Here is an 18612-nt window from a genome sequence, read left to right on the forward strand (position 1 = left end):
ATTTGTAGTCGTATATTCTGTGTTTTCTGTATAGCGACAAATGAATCATTAATAATTTAGTGTAAGACCGCAAAAAATGTGTTTGGTGTTAATAATCCTTGTAACGTAAAAATTGAACATCTGTTTTGATAAAGAGTTGCCATTGATCACTATTGTGTGTCCTTCAAATTTTAAACTAAGAATGGTGGTTTAGTGCGTGTTTACATTGCTCTAATACAGTGTACATATTGTATATCGGTGTACTATATTAAATATGCATGACGGCTGACGCCCTATTGTATTAAGTAGAATGATTTTTTTTTATTTTAAAATTTAAGACTTATGATTTTCAATCAACTACCAAAAATGACACAAATCTCAAGGTGAATTAAACAAAAAATAATTATATGTTAACATATAGCATGTATGTAGTGTGTTACACACAAATATAGTTTTAATTGATTAAAATTAATTGATGAAATTGATTAATTTAATTGATGAAGTCATTTTGCTCATTTATTTCGTTATTATTTATTTTATTGTTTGAAGTATTAATACCCGATCTTAGCTATTTTTAACATGAATATGTTTGAATTTAAGTATTTCATGAAAAATTTTCTAAAAAAAATTGCAATTGTATGCTACGTAAAATTTGCAAACACTCTGTTTAAATCTAAACTGTAAATTGCTTGCTATAAATAACCTTTTTTAAACTGTAATAACTCTAAACCAAATTCTAATGGGATTTTCAAGGGTATTTTTCAAGACATTACTGTCGACACTGTTTCGACGGAAAGTCATTTTAGTGATACTGTATCTAAATAAGCCAATAGCATTTTCTGGCAAAAATGAGCAATAGTAATGTAAAACAGGAATCCGGCGCAACGGGAGAATTCATGAGTGGCGATGAACTTAAAACGACATTTGAAAGTTATAAATTATAATCACACATTTCATAAGGTCGAATTCGATTTGTATTAAAAAGATTACGGATTTATATTAAGTGTAATTAAAAAAGTTGTTTTCAAGCCAATATATTTGTATACGAGTAACCTTAATATTTTTTTGTGTTTAGTACAAAACCATGTTTTTTATTATTTGAACAATACTTATGCACATTATTTTTGTACTTATTTTCTACTTAATTTCTCATAGGATTTAATAATAAGTTAATTTTTTTTTCCATAATGTTTTTATACAATGTGATCTCAATTAGTTAATAAGTTATTACCCTCCCCACATTTCAATAACTTATTAAATTAAGAATCAAGTACTATAAAAGTTTATTAAATATAATATATAAAAAAACCTATGATATATTGAGTGGTTCACGATAAAATGATCACCCTTTATAATAATATTGTATTATTCAAATTATGAAAACTTAGAAAAAAATAATGTAGCACTTGTGGTGAAAAGTGATGGCATAGTGAAGAATAAAATAAGACACTTGGTAAAGAACTTATTTAATCATTGAAGTATCTTAATTTAATATATGATTTTAGGTTAGTTAATAAACATAAATGGCGAAGGGAAATTGGGACAACCTGCACCCTTAAGTAGAGTGGGATGTAGAAGAAATTATAAGATCGGGTATGACTTCTTTCCGAGTATCACAAGGGTTTTAAGTTTTAACAACTATTTTCAAAAATTAAGGCATACATGTAGTTTTATTAAGAAATAATAATATAAAATTTTTATTAGATAAAATAGGGAAAGATAAAAAATCGGTTAGGTTTAATAAATTAATTATAACATTAGGATTTGTATTACAAAGATTATAAAATAAAATCTGTCGGAGAGAGAAAATTTATATAGACGGTCTTAGGTAATTATTTTGTTTTAATAAGTAAATAAATATACTTTTAAAAATAATAATAATACACGTTGAATTGTACATCAAAATTGTATACATTATACTCTTAAGACATGTAATTTATACACTACAATCTATATAATATATATATAATTTGTTTTCTAATAAAAATGAAATAAATAAAAAAAATGAAAACATGATAGGTACCTAAAATGATAAAAAAATCTAAAATAATCATAAAATAAATAATAATACTTTATGTAATACCAAGTTGTTGGTAGACATACTTAGTAAATGCGCCATACGGCCACTTTGTATACAATTATAACGTCAGTGGTTCAATATACAAAACATGCAAATAATAATAATAATAATATAAAAATTATAGGAAGATTTTGTGTAACGAAAAATGTTATTTGGGATTGGTTGGCGTACATTGCTAACAGTTATTTATAATGTACATTACAAATTTAAGAAAAAAACTTTTTGTTGACCAATATATCATTTAACGTTACTCAAAATCTTCTGTTTTTTATTGTTCACAGTTGCCGGAGAGAGCACTTAAACGTACTTTCCACGAAGATTGATATGTTCGGTAATACGGAAGACACGGACAATGTAATCATAATAAATTATTATCGGTAAATTGTTCATAATTTTTTCAGTAAGTAGAGAGCCTCGTCTGGAGTCACGTTCAACGCCTTCCGATGGTATGTACGTGAAAGCCGATAGTGGACAGCCGTTCATGGTTGAGTATCTTTCGTCCGTCGAACACAAACGCCGGCTTGATCATGCTCTTGTAGATCCGTTCATAGTCGTATTGCTGAAAAACAATCGTAAGTATTATTATTATATTAAATGTACTTAATCACTTTTAAAATATTGTCATTATTTTTAATTGTGAAGAATTTTACTTTAATTTTTTTTTAAATTGTAAATCCATTATTATTACATAAAAAACAATGAGATTATCTACCTTCTAAAAGCAAGTATGTGTTGAAGGTAGAGAGCGACAGTTTACTTACAAATAATAATTAAATAATAATAAAATAAAAATAAAAATAATAAGGTGTACATAAATTACAAAAGAACAATGATTTGTCAGTAATGAATAAGATTAAATAAACTTTACTCGGTAATTTAAAATTTTTAACAGAAATAATTTGTTATTTAAATAACTTTTTTTAATAATTAATAAAGTTACACATTTTTAAATATTTTTTTCGTATGGTTTTGATTACCAAAAAACAAACCGATACACAATTTTATGTTATCAACATTTTTTTTGAGTAGTCAAATAACATATTGGTATGATTTTATTATTCTTGTTTTTGTTTAATTATCATTTAAATAAAAATTAATTTGAGCTAGTGATTGGAAAACGTATTACCTACATAAGTTTTTATTCAAATAGATTACCTTACAATTTTTAATTACCTAAATTTTTATTTAAATACATATTATATTATTTATATATAATAAAACATTACATATTTAACTATATTTTGAGACTTTGAGTTTGTTGCCACACACATTATTATAATTTTATATTTTTTAACTGTGAAATTTGTTTTAGAATTTTACTTTGATCATTTTAATAGTTATATACATCTATATTGTACACACCACAAATTCGTCCCATTCGGTGCATAGCACAATGGCGTGTGTTTTATTGGCTGCTGAGTACGGATCGTCGTGAATTTCAATAGACTTCAATACAGCTTCCGGATTGTCTGTTACGTTTGGATGGGTCAAGTCGTTCTGAATTTGTTCGGGTTCTACCTGAAATTGTATTAATATATAAAGGTTATCATTAAAACATATCACTTCACAAAAATGACCTACCAATTTTAAAAAAAAATGTTACACAGTAATGTAGTTGGTTTAACAAACTTTGTTTATAACAGACAAAGTGCTTAACAGTTAACTAACATTAATACCTTTCCTAATTTTTTACACTGTACAAAACTATTTCAAAGAATTGTTCTCGCTTCTATCGTAAAAAACTCGTAGTAAAAACTTATTTTTATATTTTCAACGTGTTGTGTATAAATACTTAAAGGTAAATATAAAAATTAGTTTTTAGTGTGGAGTTAATACGTTGTATTAATAGTTGTTTCATTTGTATCAGAGTTATTTTATGATTTTTAGCTTTCTTCAGAAACGTGAAAGAATGTATGTAAATTGTGATATAAACTATAAATAATATTATAGTGATAAATCTATACTTATTACCAACGATTTATTCGCCAAATCGGAGTATTTTTTCAAATTGTTTATATTTAAAGAAATATTTAAAACTAACAAGTAAAACAGTTAAATAAAAATTAACACAAATAAAATATGACTTTACATTATAAATAATAAACTATTTCAAGTAAATCACAAGTACCATGAGTTTTTCTTTATTTAAATAAAAAAATGTCCAGATTCGAGTAAAAGTAGTCCAAAATCAGATTTGGCGAGATCAATCCTACCAAAATGAATGGATTTTCGTTGTTGTCGTTCAAGTGTAACCAAAACAAATGTTTCTTTTTTTTAGTCACCGCAAAACTAATTGAATAAATATACACACACTTATATTTTAACTTAGATTTAACATCCCCATAAAAAAACACGTTCAAACGATTTCATCACCGTCAACGAAGTGCGTTTTAACGGTGGCGGTGCTTACGTTTTTCTTGATCTCTGCTAACGCGGATATAGAAAATAAATTATTCACTGCAGTGACGGCGGCCGGCAACGAACTATTGTATGTGAATAATAGTTATAATAATTGTACTATTGTTTTTCCGAAGCGGGGGGGGGGGGGTGTCTTTTTAAAAACCAGTATTGCCTTTTATGGGAGCGTTTGTTTGCAGATGAAGACCATTGACTGCTGGCAACCACCACCTTTACCTTGGGATCGTAGATGTTCAGCTTGGCTCCTTCGTCCAGCAACGTCTTGGCCACGTATATGGCCGGTGACTCGCGGGTGTCGCCGGTGTTCTTTTTGAAAGCGAACCCGAACAGGGTGATCCTCTTGTTGGTGACCGTGTCGAACAGCGACTCGACGATCTTTTGGGCGAATCGAGACTTCTGGTAGTCGTTCATGGTGAGTACCTACGATAAAAATCCTGTGTCAGGCCAAACCGGTCGTCATAAGCAGTCATGTTACCAACCTGTTGCCAGTACGCGGCCACCTGTGGTAGTTTCAAGCTGTCGCAAATGTACACCAAGTTGAGCAAGTCTTTCTGGAAACAACTGCCACCGAATCCTGCACAAATCCCCCCAAAAAAAAAAACCATTTAAAAAACAATAAACACACGAATTTTCTCGAGCAACACCTACCGACGGACGACTGCAAGAACTTGCGACCTATCCTCGAGTCCAGGCCGATGCCTTTGGCCACCTCGCCCACGTCGGCTCCGGTCGCTTCGCAAATAACCGACATGGAATTGATGCTGGAAATCCGTTGCGCCAGGAATGCGTTTGCCGCCTGGACCGAAAAAAACAAAATGTATAGACCCTAGTTAAGTACTATAACATAGTTACGGAACAGTACGGCCGGTTCCAGATCAAGTATCAGTAAGCATTAGTTCTTTTAGATTCTTCGCTTATCCAAATAATCAATGGATATCGACATTGTAATGCCCACCTCTGAATTCATAAGTTTAGTATCACAGTCCATTGCTGGCATATTATACTTGCCACGGTACCCGAAACAATGGCGTTCCTTTGACTTGTGCAAGTTAAGCGAAAATCGACCGGCACATATGCCACAGTGGCCGAAGCTCATTCGAGTAAGCCCTCCCATCGTTGAATAGATAGACCAGTAGTGTAGGTTTGAAAGGCATAAGCACTTACCAGTTTGGTCAGTTCCGACGACCACGTGTTGGTCCTCAGTATCCTTCCTTCGGGCAACCAGTTCAGGTACACTTTACTGAGCTCCTTGAAGGCTTGCAGACCGTCGGTGGTCTCCTCGTGCCCGATGAGCACCCGGTCGGCGTTCAGCAAATTTTCCACGGCAGTGCCTTCGGACAGGAACTCGGGATTGGACAGGACCTTTAAGTCAAATTCAGTATTTTACAAAAAAAAACGGTTAAGAGAACGTTACCCAGTACCCATATTAGCTATGTAATAATGTATTCATTTAATCTAAAATATTATTATGTCTATGCTTTAGCGTGGCATTTTGTTGATAAATCAAATAATTTGTTTTTTATAAAGTATTAAAGCTTTGGTTTTTTAATAAATTATAAAAAATTAGCAGATTGAATTATTGTACATTTAAAAAGTATAGATAAAAATCGCATTTATTAAATGTAAAAACTTGATGATTTGGTTTTGATTCGTGCAAAACTATTTTTTGATGGAAATTAGTTTTATAGAAATGACTGTGACAGTCTGACAAAATAATAATAACCAATAAAGAATCCTCATTACTGTATTAATAAGTATACACTAGGTGTAGTGTAAGTTATAAATTAAGATTTTGCGATTGATGGCCTATACTTTATTTCATTTTAAATGGGCGAATAGCGTCATCTTAAGATGGGCTCGTCGTTTGACTTACCTGGAACTTAACTTGAGGCTTGTGGTTGGCGCTCAGGATCTTCAAGATGCTTTCGGCCGCTCGCACCGGTACCGTGCTCTTTTCCACGACGATTTTATTGTTAGTCGATACTCGGGCAATGGTACGGGCGCAGTTCTCCACATATGTCAAGTCAGCCGCTCGTCCCTGAAACCGACAAACACCGTAACAAACATCATACTCTAACTCTAAGAGCCAGAGATAAACAGGCTATGGGCAGCAAGTTAGCTACTTTTAACCACTGGTCTGATTTCTTCAAATATGGTCAAGTCTAGCTGGTTTAGATTAGAAATTGCTCATCGAAGGTATTTTACACGATCGAAACTTAAACGCTACAGTCCATTTAGTTCCAAATTTATTTTGATATTCTTTTTAACTGTAGCACTGTACACATAGTCAATAACCAAAAACTGTTTAACCGAGAGGGAGAACTACAACTGGTAGTTAGTGTACACATTTTTTTATAAATCTCTGATAATCTTTGAATAATTCTGGTAATCTGGTGTACAAAATGTCTAATAGCGATTTACCCTCTGCTTTAACCCGGGAAGAATAGAAACATTTCATTATTATTTTTCTTTGACTTAAGGCTGGGAGTTAGGAATCTTTATAAGGCATTTATAAAGAAGAAACAATTAAATATGCTCGCTTTAAGTTAAACCTGGTTAATGTCATTATATATTTTCCTTAATCTAATACCATTTACTGTGCACAGTTTGGTTTATACTTACTTTGCCTACACCAAACGTTTTCGTGGGTGTGTTCACGGATATGAAAATTAGATCTGCTTCTTGGATGGCCGTTTCGATGTCGGTGGAAAAAAACAAGTTGACGTTCCTCTGCTTTTGTACGATTTCATCGAGGCCGGGCTGTGAGAAAAAGATCATAGCAGCATTACAAAAAAAAAGGGAGGTAATTTCAAATTCGAAACCTATAATTTCAGATTTTCCATTACCTCGTAAATGGGTAATTTCTTAGAGTTCCACTGAGCTATGCGATGGGCACTTATGTCTACCACGGTGACCTTTATGTGTGGACACTGCAAGGCAATCACACTGCACGTCGGACCGCCTACATAACCGGCGCCGATGCAGCATATTTTCGTTACAGCCATTGTACCACAGACAGTGTCTGTCTTACCTCAGAGCTAAAAAAAAATTGTATACATTACACACAATACGGTCGCAAAATCAACTACTTGCATAGAAAAATTTTAATTTTAAAAGGTTTTAGAAATATGTTTTGGCTAAAAAAACAAAATTGTTAAGCATTCAAACAGCTATATTTAAAAAATATAAATTTTGCCGTGCGGTGTAGTCAAATATATTAAACACAAATATTCTTAGAATATCATAAAATAACATAAAATATTACAAGTTATGACATAATATAGAACGCATAGGTTTTAATTATTACATCTAAGAAGAATTATAACGCATTCGTTAAATAATTAAAATTGTATTTGAACTCAATTAGTTAAATTTTATATTTGTCGAAAAGTATTTTGCAATTAGTTTAGGTATAGTTTAGATACAACGACTAAATAAATTCCAGTAAATAATTAAATCGCAAGACATCTTTACTAAACACAAAACAATTCAACATTTGTTTAAATCGTTATTATCTAGGGATTAAATGTTTTGAATATATAAGTACTATATCGGTGTTTAAGTAGTATCGAAATATTTTAAGCTATGTGACAATGTTAATAATACTTTTTATAAACTGAATATGAAGTGTATTATTTTAACGAAAGCTCATGTTGTTATAAAATGTTATTGCTCAATTTTTTCTCTTAACCATTTGAAAGTATTATAAAGGTTGGCATACACAGTGCGTTAATACATTTTTTTTTAAATATTTCATTTAAGAATTATAATAATTGCTAATCTATATGAACACATCATATTTTGTCAGAGTATCAAGTATTAATAACACAATTTTTTTTTACATATTTAACCATTTGGAAGATGTATTTTCACAATACATAACAGAATAATTACTAAATTTAGTCTTTTGTAGACTTTAATAGCATTCTAGAGCCAAATAGAAAAATTACAGACACTATCAATAAATAAGATTGGTATTTAAAAAAATAATTGATGGAACTTACATTTGGAGAAAAAAAAACAATTAACCAATTCTTGAAATTTATATTTTCCTGAAGCGATCACCGATAAAATTGTATGCGAAAATATAATCTGAAACGACACCGTTTGACTGAACCAAAAGAAACCGTTTCGTTAGCTTTTATAAGCTTTTCCTCGGTGTAAGGTATGTGCAACCTCGGGCATCTTTACTTGGTAATGGTCGATCAGGTTACATGATTAATATTATTATACTTTTCATGTCAGCTGTCCATATTGATATACACCTACATCTCTTAGGTGCGTCCTCGGGATAACGTTATGCCAGTCAGATATTTTTTTATAAAAATACACGAGTCTTGTTTTATGTATTTAACGTTTCAACTATAAATCAATGTAGGATGTCGCGCGACGATTGAGTAACTAAACCCGGATACAGATGCTGCGCCACGTAGGAAACCGACCATGATAAGGAGTCTCGTTTCCCTACTGTGACTATTACAAATAATTTATAATAGCATAATATGTAATTATTATAGGTATACTTGATTTTAATTTTTTACTAAATTATATTTCCTTCCAGTCCAACGCGCGCAGTCTTTTTTTTATGGATAATAATTTTTGTATTACAATATAATATACTGCCGGCAGACAAGTGAGTCTCAACGGCGGCCACAACAAAAAAAAAAGTAGTTTGACCGGGACAAGGTCGAGTAATGTTATAATATTATAGGGATTACATTAAAAAATGATATTTTGTCATAGCAAAGCAAAGACATGGGTTAACGGCCGTAATATCTCTAAAGAAGTCAACGACTTCGTCCAGTCTACATATGAAATTATATTCTTGCGCGTAGATATTTTTTCTAAAATATGTAATTTGTACTGATAATTAGTCTTCTGTATATGTATATATACTAAAGGGCGTAGAAAGAAAGTGGATTTTTCGAAATCGTTTTCATAATACCTCACAAAAGTATAAAACAACTCAATTTTCAATGTAATACTTATTCCCTTAACATTTTAAATTTTCTTAAAACGGTTTACATTAAATTCGTCGCTTAATAAATGGAATTATAAAAATAAAATAGGTATGTAAACATAATGGAGAGACTGAGTTAAAAAAAACAGATAATCCATTTTTTTTTTAGTTATATTATTATTAGATAATATGATATCACAAAATAGGGGTTTTCCTACTATTTAGTCTAGTAGTAAATAGGATAAAACATTATTTTTTATCACTTGAAAGAATTGTAAAATTGTATGGTTGTAGCACTCGGCTCATCATTTAATTTAATTAAAACTAATTTTTATAAAATAGGATATCTAAATACTTTTTTCTAATTTTGGTTTTTTGAATTTAGAGCGGAGGAAATAAAAAAATAAATTCTGGGGGCTATACTCCGAACTAGGACATTTTTTATTTGAATAACAAACAATTATTTGAAAACAATGAGTTATTTGTTTTTAAAACGCAGTAGTTTTAAGCTTAGTTCCTACAAACATTTCTCTCCTTCCAGCTATCTGTTATTTTTCAACTTTGCAAAATGCAATTAAAAAATTTTAAAAATATAATACATTACCTACTGCTGTGTGGTTACATGTTAGGTTAGACGTGGGATAGGCAACTGTGTCCGACTGTTGTGGTTGTTAAGACATTTTAACGCTGTCTGTTTAGTGGACGAAACACGTGGCAAGATACATATACTATACCAGAGCATGATATTATAATAAATATATTTTGCAGACCGATGATGGCAGTAAAAATAACACAGATGTTAATAATATCTTCACACTTCATTGTCTACCGAAAACTGTTGGTTTTTAAACTGACAAGTTTGTAATAAATATAATTAAATCAAACACTATTTTGCTTGAATTTAATAACACTGACGACGGTGAATGTTGAGAACATAATTTAGCGTTGTCAAGATACTATGCAAGTAGTTAATGTTAATAATAATTCTTGTAGAGTATTCAGGAAGGCAAATGGTGGTTAATGGCAAAAAAAAACAACGAATTTATTACAACTGCAAGCAATGACCGTCAGACGCCTTCGAGCTATAAAAATGTCGTTATCGTTTCGGATAAAACACAATTACATCATAATATAATACATTAAGTCCTAACAAGATTGTATTTTACCGTATTTGCTAGCTTGGGCCGCTCGACTATCCCAAGTAAAGGTAATTTATAATACCTATACAGTTCTACGCGACAAATCGAATACATTTAGTTGACATTTTTTTACTTAGTAAACGAGTGTAGGTAGTAAAATCGATTAGTTTGGTAAAAATACTGAACGCAGCAGACACAATTTTTTATTTCGTTATCATATTTTGTGGGTTTCCGTTTCCAACAGATAATAGTAGAAGTAGAACTAATGTAAATTGATCGTACGCTACTTACCTCGAGGGACTCCCAAAACAACTAACATCTTTGTTTTTTTTATTAAAAATCTATTTTCTTTATTTACAAACTATACAAAATATGTATAATCAGCAAGTCTCATGACAACGATACAATGACATAATGTGTGAATAGGAAGGCTCTCAGCAGTGCCACCTGACCAGAAAAAAGCAAACATCTTAAAACTATATTCTATATCAATAAGTACTCTAGCATGTTCTAAGAATTCGGAATACAGCGAGATAAAATAGAAATTGAACTCACTAACGTGGCTCGTGTAAGTATTATGAATCATCAGTATGTAATTAGTATAAAGGTAGGAATTTATTTGTTTTGGCTGAATTTTTCTGGCGAATTGAAACAATAGCTCACAGATACACGTAAAACCGCTAAATAGGCAATCTTAAATTATTGTTGAAGTGGCAAATTGACAATTTTTTAACACCGTTACTCTAAGCTATTCATAGCACCACGTGTGTGAAAACATACCTACATCAATTAAACAAGCGTATCTAATATGAATCCCTGAGATTTGAAAAACAAATTTTCCAAAAAAATTTCCTTTTTGAGGAAGCAAAAGATAAAATTAACTGACGAAATGTTTTTTCTGTTGGCTTTGGATTTGGTAGATAGGACGTGGACGCTGAAAATAGTCTAAAATATTAAGTAAAATAAAGAGCCATTATTTGTAGATTAACTCACAATGTAAAATATAAAAATTGAATTATTGAAATACGACCTAGAGCTTTTTTTCATTATCTTCACAACTATTTGTTTGAGTTTAAAATGTATAAATTGAAAACGTTTGCCTTGTAAACCTCAAGTTGTTATAGACATTAATTATTACTAAAACAAGTTTATGTCACTACAATATAATTTCAATGTGATGCTTCATTCACGTGTAAAACTGTACAGAAAGACAAAAGAAATTATGAATTCGAGTTCTAAGAGCCCAAGTTGAGCAATAGTTTGAGCAACGTTTGTGTGTTTGGATGATATCCTTTTATTGTACAATAATATGTACCTACATCGTTATTGTTTATAAATCAAGACATTTGTATACAAAAAAATCTATAATATTAATATCGGCAAACTACAAAGGATATTTTAAGCCTAAAATATTACTTTTATTTCATTTTATCCTTATACGTTAGTTTATTTACCTATAATTTTGTTTTGATGATTAATGTTTTTTTTAGTTTTATGGTAAATCAAGCCGCAAAAAAATTAATAATTATTTAATAAAATATTGCCAAAATTTAGAAATATATCCTATTTTTTTTTTTTTTATAGACCTGGCCTGAATAAAGTAAAATTTCTTGACCTGAACTTATAGTTTCCACTTTGCCTCTGCTTAAATTCAGACCGTATGGTTTTACATAGTAATAACTAATTTTTGCATTATTTTAACGTAATATAAATGTTCACGTAAATCGTAATAAAAATCCCTCACCCAGTTGTATCGGATTACTACAATCCGTTTTCCTTATCTCGTCCTACTGTATAGTTTCTTCTGTGATAACACAACCGGCTTATTTGAGACGCGTAAACAAAGTCATATAACCGTGTAATGCGGATTTAATAAAAAACAAAAACAATACACGATATCGCATTTTACGGTTTTTTAAACGCAATATTATAATAACGAATGAAAAAACCGGAAACGGTAAAACAAAAATATAGGTATAGCTGTAGGCAGTGATATTATAATAATATATGTATTTTTCTACTTACCCGAGTGATAACAGCCGTGGGCTGATAGTGATAGTGGAGCGCGCCGGTCGGCGGCTGACAATATCGATCGACCGCGTGCACACACTCAATGGCAAGCCGCCGCCGCCGCCGCGGACACCGTATGCACGACGCCGGTGTCTGCTAGCCGCCGCCGCCGCCGCACGAGCGCTAATATCGGCCGCCCGCCACTCCCTCCGGCCGTCTGTGTGGACGCCGGCAGCGGTGGAGGGCCAGGGAGGACCGAGACGGCCACGTCAACGTCCGCCGCACCGTCGCCACGCGACCGCCGTCTTCATCTTGGGTTTGTTTTTTTTTTTTCATCGCTTCATCTGCCGTCAACACGTGTGTGCCCGCCTTTTCGCTTTTGCCGGTAAACGCGTACACGGCTGTATAAAGAGATTGATTGTGCGGTGCAAGTATAGTAGACAGTAGTAAAAGTAAGCAAACCCCCCCCCCCAAAAAAAAGCCTCAAGAAAACACCGAGATCGATATACAGATAGACATTATACGCGGGGTCGGTTGCGAGTGTGCCGACTGCCGACCGACTTGGGCGGCAAAAGGAACTCGCCGGCAACGTTGAGCAATTGAATTGTACAGTCCGGCAATTGAAGTCGTTATTACTTATTACGCACAGTCTTCATAAAGCGCCCAAAAGAGAGGAAGGCCTGTGTGTGACACGTAGGACCGTCGGTTTCCTAGAGTTAAATCTCAACAAACAAAACGTTAATTACTTTTTTTTTGCAAAAATTATCCTTATGAGCTCGGGTAGGCAAGACCAACTCTAGAATTTAGTTAAGGGGATCTAAAATACTAGAATTTTGTGTGACGTGTGTTAATTTTTTTTCTCAATTACTGAACCTAATGTTTTTACCTAATTAGAATACTTTAGTCACTTTTTATAATTGTATTATTAAGGGTAGGAATAGTAGACATTCCTGCTGCAGCTATTTTTTTTTATTCGTTAATATAAATATAATTATTAAATTATAAATCATCATTGCTGTAGATGTCCTGGATGGGGTATACCCTAGAAAATAAATATACCCGGTTGTCTTGTAGTGAAAGTCAATTAACACCGACGATTGAAAATAATCGTTGTACGAAATCATATTAAAATACCTTTACAACTCGTTTTCGTAGCTGAAAATGTCCCAAAATTTAAAATCCAATATTGGCTTTTACCAAACGTGTGTGAAATAAGCAAATTGCGTTTCTCATACATACGTTTTAGAATGTTCGGTGGTAAGAATTTTAAATTTCTGAGCATATTCCATCGACTAGTGTGAATTTATCGAATCGCGTTCAGAATTAATTAAAGCATACCACCACAGACCACTCTTGATCCTACGCACAGGTGAATGAATTATAATTTATAGTATTAAAGTTGACATCAAAACAATATGTAACCATCAATATCATGTTGGCTGATTTTTGTCTTATATTATGATAATATTGTACATTTTTTTTCTTTGTATAAACATGAAAAACCTTACACGCGAGACAATACATGAATAGATGTTTGATTTTAAAAGGTAATTGTTTTTCTTAATAATATTTAAAACAGTACCTAGTACATAGTATAATAATAACTATAACTATAATACTCAATAACCAATTAAAATCCAAGTATACTTAGTACAACGGACGCGGTTATTTGTCGTTAATCGTGGGTATTCACTATTCAGTAAACCACACTAGTGTCTTCTGTTGTTTTATCGAGTAGCTGCTGCTTGGTTGCACGATTATTCCAAGAATGTTTTACTTTCGCATTTCATACTTGAACTACCATCGGACAGACCTGACATTATGTATGTATGTCTATCTATAAGACTAAGACAGTTCGCTCGTCAATAACGCATCGGTTAAGAAATAGTTACACATTTGCATGCCAGATTCTCACATCGGGTGATAAATACTTTGACAACAGCCAATAAATTTTAGACAAACAATCCAGTACATGTATAGAGTATACCTGCATACATTCTATACGGTTCACAGTCATCTTTGTTTGAAACGTCAATTTGTTAGTATATTGGCTATGGACAATTTGACTGGCTCTACTCAGCCGGTTTATCTAGCATATCAATCACGATAAAAGCTTTCAGCGGTTAATGACCTATACGAACAAGGGAAATAAACGATATTATAATGGACAGAGAGTAAACGATTCCATTTGTCGATATGACTCAGTTGTACTTGTATTTTCCCCCCATCTCTTTCTTTTTACTACTTTGAAAGACTACACAGGACCAAAATATAGTATACTCGGACACTGAATATTTTTAAAAAATAATTTATTTTCAGAATTAAATATTACATTAGCCTAATAAATTATAATAACACTGGTGAAATTTATTTTATACTAATATCTTTTACTATCGGATTTGGTAAATTGAGTCCTAGATAAAAATGTAATACTCTAAAATATATTCAGTCCTAAAATTTACCTTATTTATCTAATAAGTTAAACACAACCTCCTATTTCAATAATATAGTTACTTACCGAGTAAGCACGAGGTACATGTGAAAATAAAGATCTTAAACAACTCGAATTGGTACTTTTCGTTGTGTTTATTAAAAACGAATAAACAGCAGTATTTTGTTGTATGATTTATACAACAAGCAGACTAGTACAGTCAATAGCACATGTTCTTTGTAAACAAAACGTAATTAAATCAAGTAGATCAGATCAGCAGATGTACCTACCCTCAGGTACCTACTTAGTATATACTATGCTTATATACATGTTACATTAAGACATACATGCCACGGTTTTTCGTTTTACAAGTACATACCTATCTTAACTTTTATACATTTTGTGTAAGCTTATACACGGCATATTTATATTGAAAACAATATACTCTTTAGATTATCTAATGTTATTTTAGATTGTATTTTCACATAGTACTCAATACAATCAAAACAAAATATACTCGTGTGACTTGTGAGTCATTTAGGTTAACCGTCTGCCGCATGCACGTCATTAAAAACGGAGACATTAGGAAAAAAAATATAAAAGTATTTAATAACATTTTTTTATTTTGATGTCAAGTTCGTCAAATATGTATATTAGTATACTGCCATTGAACATAACGCAATGGAAGTTTATAAAATATTTTTAAATATTAGTTAAACCAAATTTTTACGAATCGTAGAAACTGATGGTGTAATTATTGAAGTAGCCTAATATTTTAAATTGAAAAATGATTCAAGAACGCATTTGGGTTATACATATGAGTGAGATTTTTTCAAATTTCCGCTAAGTTTATTATTCATACCCTATCCGCTATCGATTTAAGCCAGTAAAAAAAAAAAGGTATGTACATCTTTCGGTAATTTTTTTCTTCTCTGTAAGGTCACGTCCAATTAAAAATAGACTGCATATTTCGGCGACGGATAGTCTGTAAAGGTATCAGAACAAATCAATTACAGTGTATAATAATATGCAAGAGAGGCAGAGTTAGTTTGGTCTATTTCAAGCACAGTCGTACAGGGTACGAGACGAACACTGATTGTACTGTGAATTGTTTAAAGCATCTTCAGACACCCTATATACAATAACTAGATTACCGACTGTCATGTTGGTCGGTAAAATATTAAAAATGTTTTTCAGGCATTTATATGATAAAAAATGGTTATTTACTAAAGTATATGATTTAATAAGAAGATATAAAATCCTTAAATTATCAGTAGATACAAATATACAAATTAAATTTAAATTTGAAATATTTTCTGTGTTAGGACTTGAAAACTTTATATTTTGTATTAATTAATTTTTAATATACTAATTAAATTGCTAAATCTATTTTAATTTCAACATTAAAATGTTTTTAGCTGTATCTTCGATTCGTAGTAGAAAAAAGCATCATAAAAACCACATGTTTGCTTTGGTTCTGTATGAGAATAGTATACCTATCGTCCAAAACATTTTTAGAATTATTATTTCAGACGTTTTATATTGTTGACAAGTAAATGTAAATCCCATACTGTCAAAAATAATAACATTATTTCCATTTATAAATCCGTTTGTTTCGATTGAATATCGACACGTTTTCAGTAGTTTAGTATTATTCCCATACTTAATGCCACTTTATTCTATATAAAACATGAACTTTTAAACATACTTTTGTATTATTTCTTAAAGGAATAAAAAGTGAAAACATTGGGAGGGCCAAACACTCCCCACTAGTTTGTGACCGAAGGACCTTGGACTCCTTATAATCTGGGCTTATAATTTATTATTTGACCATATAAACATTAAACACAGTTTTAAGTATTTTAATAATGTTTTAAAAATATAACTATTTTTTATGCTATATATTATAGTTTATCATAAGGTTATTTATATTTTGTCTTTTTTCATGTGTGATCAGGGCACTTAACCCGTTAGCCACTGCCTTCTCACTATAGAGTCTCTAGTGTAGGATTTACACTATGATACAATTTGCTTACGATAGTAATAATAATTACTCGTATATCAAATAATATTAGCGTTCGTGTTTTTCAACTTAGTTGTACAAGATTACTCCAACAAATATCCACATTTTCACACAGTGGGTTCGCATTGTATTAGCCCGTCTATTGTTATATTTTGCAAATTATGATATTGTATTTTGTACCTTAATTATAATGATGATGATGATCGGCTCATGACATGAGTCCATAAAAAAACAACTAAGAACTAGGCGAGCTATTGTTTCTAATAATAACATCTTACTTATAACACAGCGTTCACTAAATAATTAAAAATATAATGGGATTTAACTATTATTTTACAACAATATTGTTAAGTAATGATTAATGTGCAGCTGCTGTATGAGGTGTAACATTATGAGAATGCCAATCATATTATGAGGTCTGCTAAGGTGTATGTTGCAAAAACAAAACAATTGTCGACATTTGTTTTTAATAACTTAATTCGTTGACTTTTACTTTCTCATTAAAACGTGAATGCTTAAATAATTCGCACCTCTAGAACAAGACTGCCATAACTCAAAATCTATCAATTTTGAGTTATGATCACTTTCGGGTAGCAAAAAATCAGCTCTATTCAATGGAAGAAGGCCACATTCAAAAACATTTTAAATTTTGCCACTAGAAAGATGTGTCAGTATAGAATTATTCAATTTTTAGCTAATTTTCAAAGCAACGGAGCCATATTTATTTTATGACAGTATACATTTTAAAATTTGTCCATTTAATTAATGAAGTCAAAATTCAAGCTACCTCATTTTGATTTGTAGCGTTCTTGCGCTGTATAAAAAATAATTTACTGGTCCTGTAATTTAAAATGCAACACTGTCATAATTTGACTTACGGCACACAAAATGTACATAGCTTAAATTCAATATTGCCATATTTTAGTATGTGGCTATCTTAAAATCAATTTGTGTATGCAATACAGCCACATCTCAAAATATGGCAGTCTTGCATTCACTTATAAAATTGTAAAAGACCATAAGTCTTACTTTTTGGGTTTAAGTTAATAATGCAGAATAATTGAAGAAGTCATATTGTAAAGCATGTTTGTAAGTATTGAAGTGTTTAGTTTCAAACGCATAGCTACAAACTCTGTAAAATATCTTAGTTACAAATTTCAAATCACTTTTTCTCAAAATTATAAATTTTGAGTTGTGGCAGTCTTGTTCTAGAGGCGCGAATTGTTCTCTACACATACCACAGTTATTGTAAATATAGAGTGACCTGATATGGCGTAACAATTGATTTAGATACATCCTGTGTATTTTATATAGTTTCAAGAACTAATAATTCCAAACAAAACGTCCGCTGTACGATGCATAATAGTTAATACAAATAATAATAAAAATGGTCAGCATTATGTCATCATCATACATAATTAATAACAACATGGATTCTTTTTGTTGTATATTGTATTAGATGCTTTTCAATTACCTATCTATTTTATTTAAAACCACCAACTTAAATTGATTTGTGTAAGTTTAGAGATTTTTTTTTGTTGGAATGAAGTCCAATCGAGAAAATTAAGTTTC

The 18612-nt window shown here is 31.3% G+C and overlaps 1 protein-coding gene across 3 annotated transcripts; it reads right to left on the bottom strand.

The window, feature by feature from the left end:
• Positions 1–1757: 1757 nt before the first annotated feature.
• On the bottom strand, positions 1758–12691 carry LOC126846499 (UDP-glucose 6-dehydrogenase). Of its 3 annotated transcripts, none has more exons than XM_050585957.1 (10): positions 12321–12503; positions 7324–7515; positions 7100–7237; positions 6351–6515; positions 5642–5839; positions 5126–5273; positions 4957–5051; positions 4694–4897; positions 3422–3577; positions 1758–2618 (listed from the first exon to the last, which is right to left on the bottom strand). In XM_050585957.1, exons 2-10 carry the CDS (start codon positions 7480–7482, stop codon positions 2490–2492), a joined length of 1392 nt encoding a protein of 463 aa, XP_050441914.1. In that variant the 5' UTR covers positions 7483–7515; positions 12321–12503; the 3' UTR covers positions 1758–2489. The 3 variants fall into 3 exon arrangements, with proteins under 3 accessions (XP_050441914.1, XP_050441893.1, XP_050441903.1); XM_050585936.1 differs by lacking the exon at positions 12321–12503 and adding an exon at positions 8482–8600; XM_050585946.1 differs by lacking the exon at positions 12321–12503 and adding an exon at positions 12602–12691 and having other exon boundaries at positions 1759–2618.
• Between the last annotated feature and the right edge of the window lie 5921 nt (positions 12692–18612).

Source organism: Adelges cooleyi, unplaced genomic scaffold (genome assembly GCF_023614345.1).
Source record: "Adelges cooleyi isolate 19-005CV unplaced genomic scaffold, UGA_ACOO_1.1 ACOO_flye_CR_arks_rails_tigmint_CR_PRNA_108, whole genome shotgun sequence".
In the NCBI taxonomy this organism is placed as follows: Eukaryota; Metazoa; Arthropoda; class Insecta; order Hemiptera; family Adelgidae; genus Adelges; species Adelges cooleyi.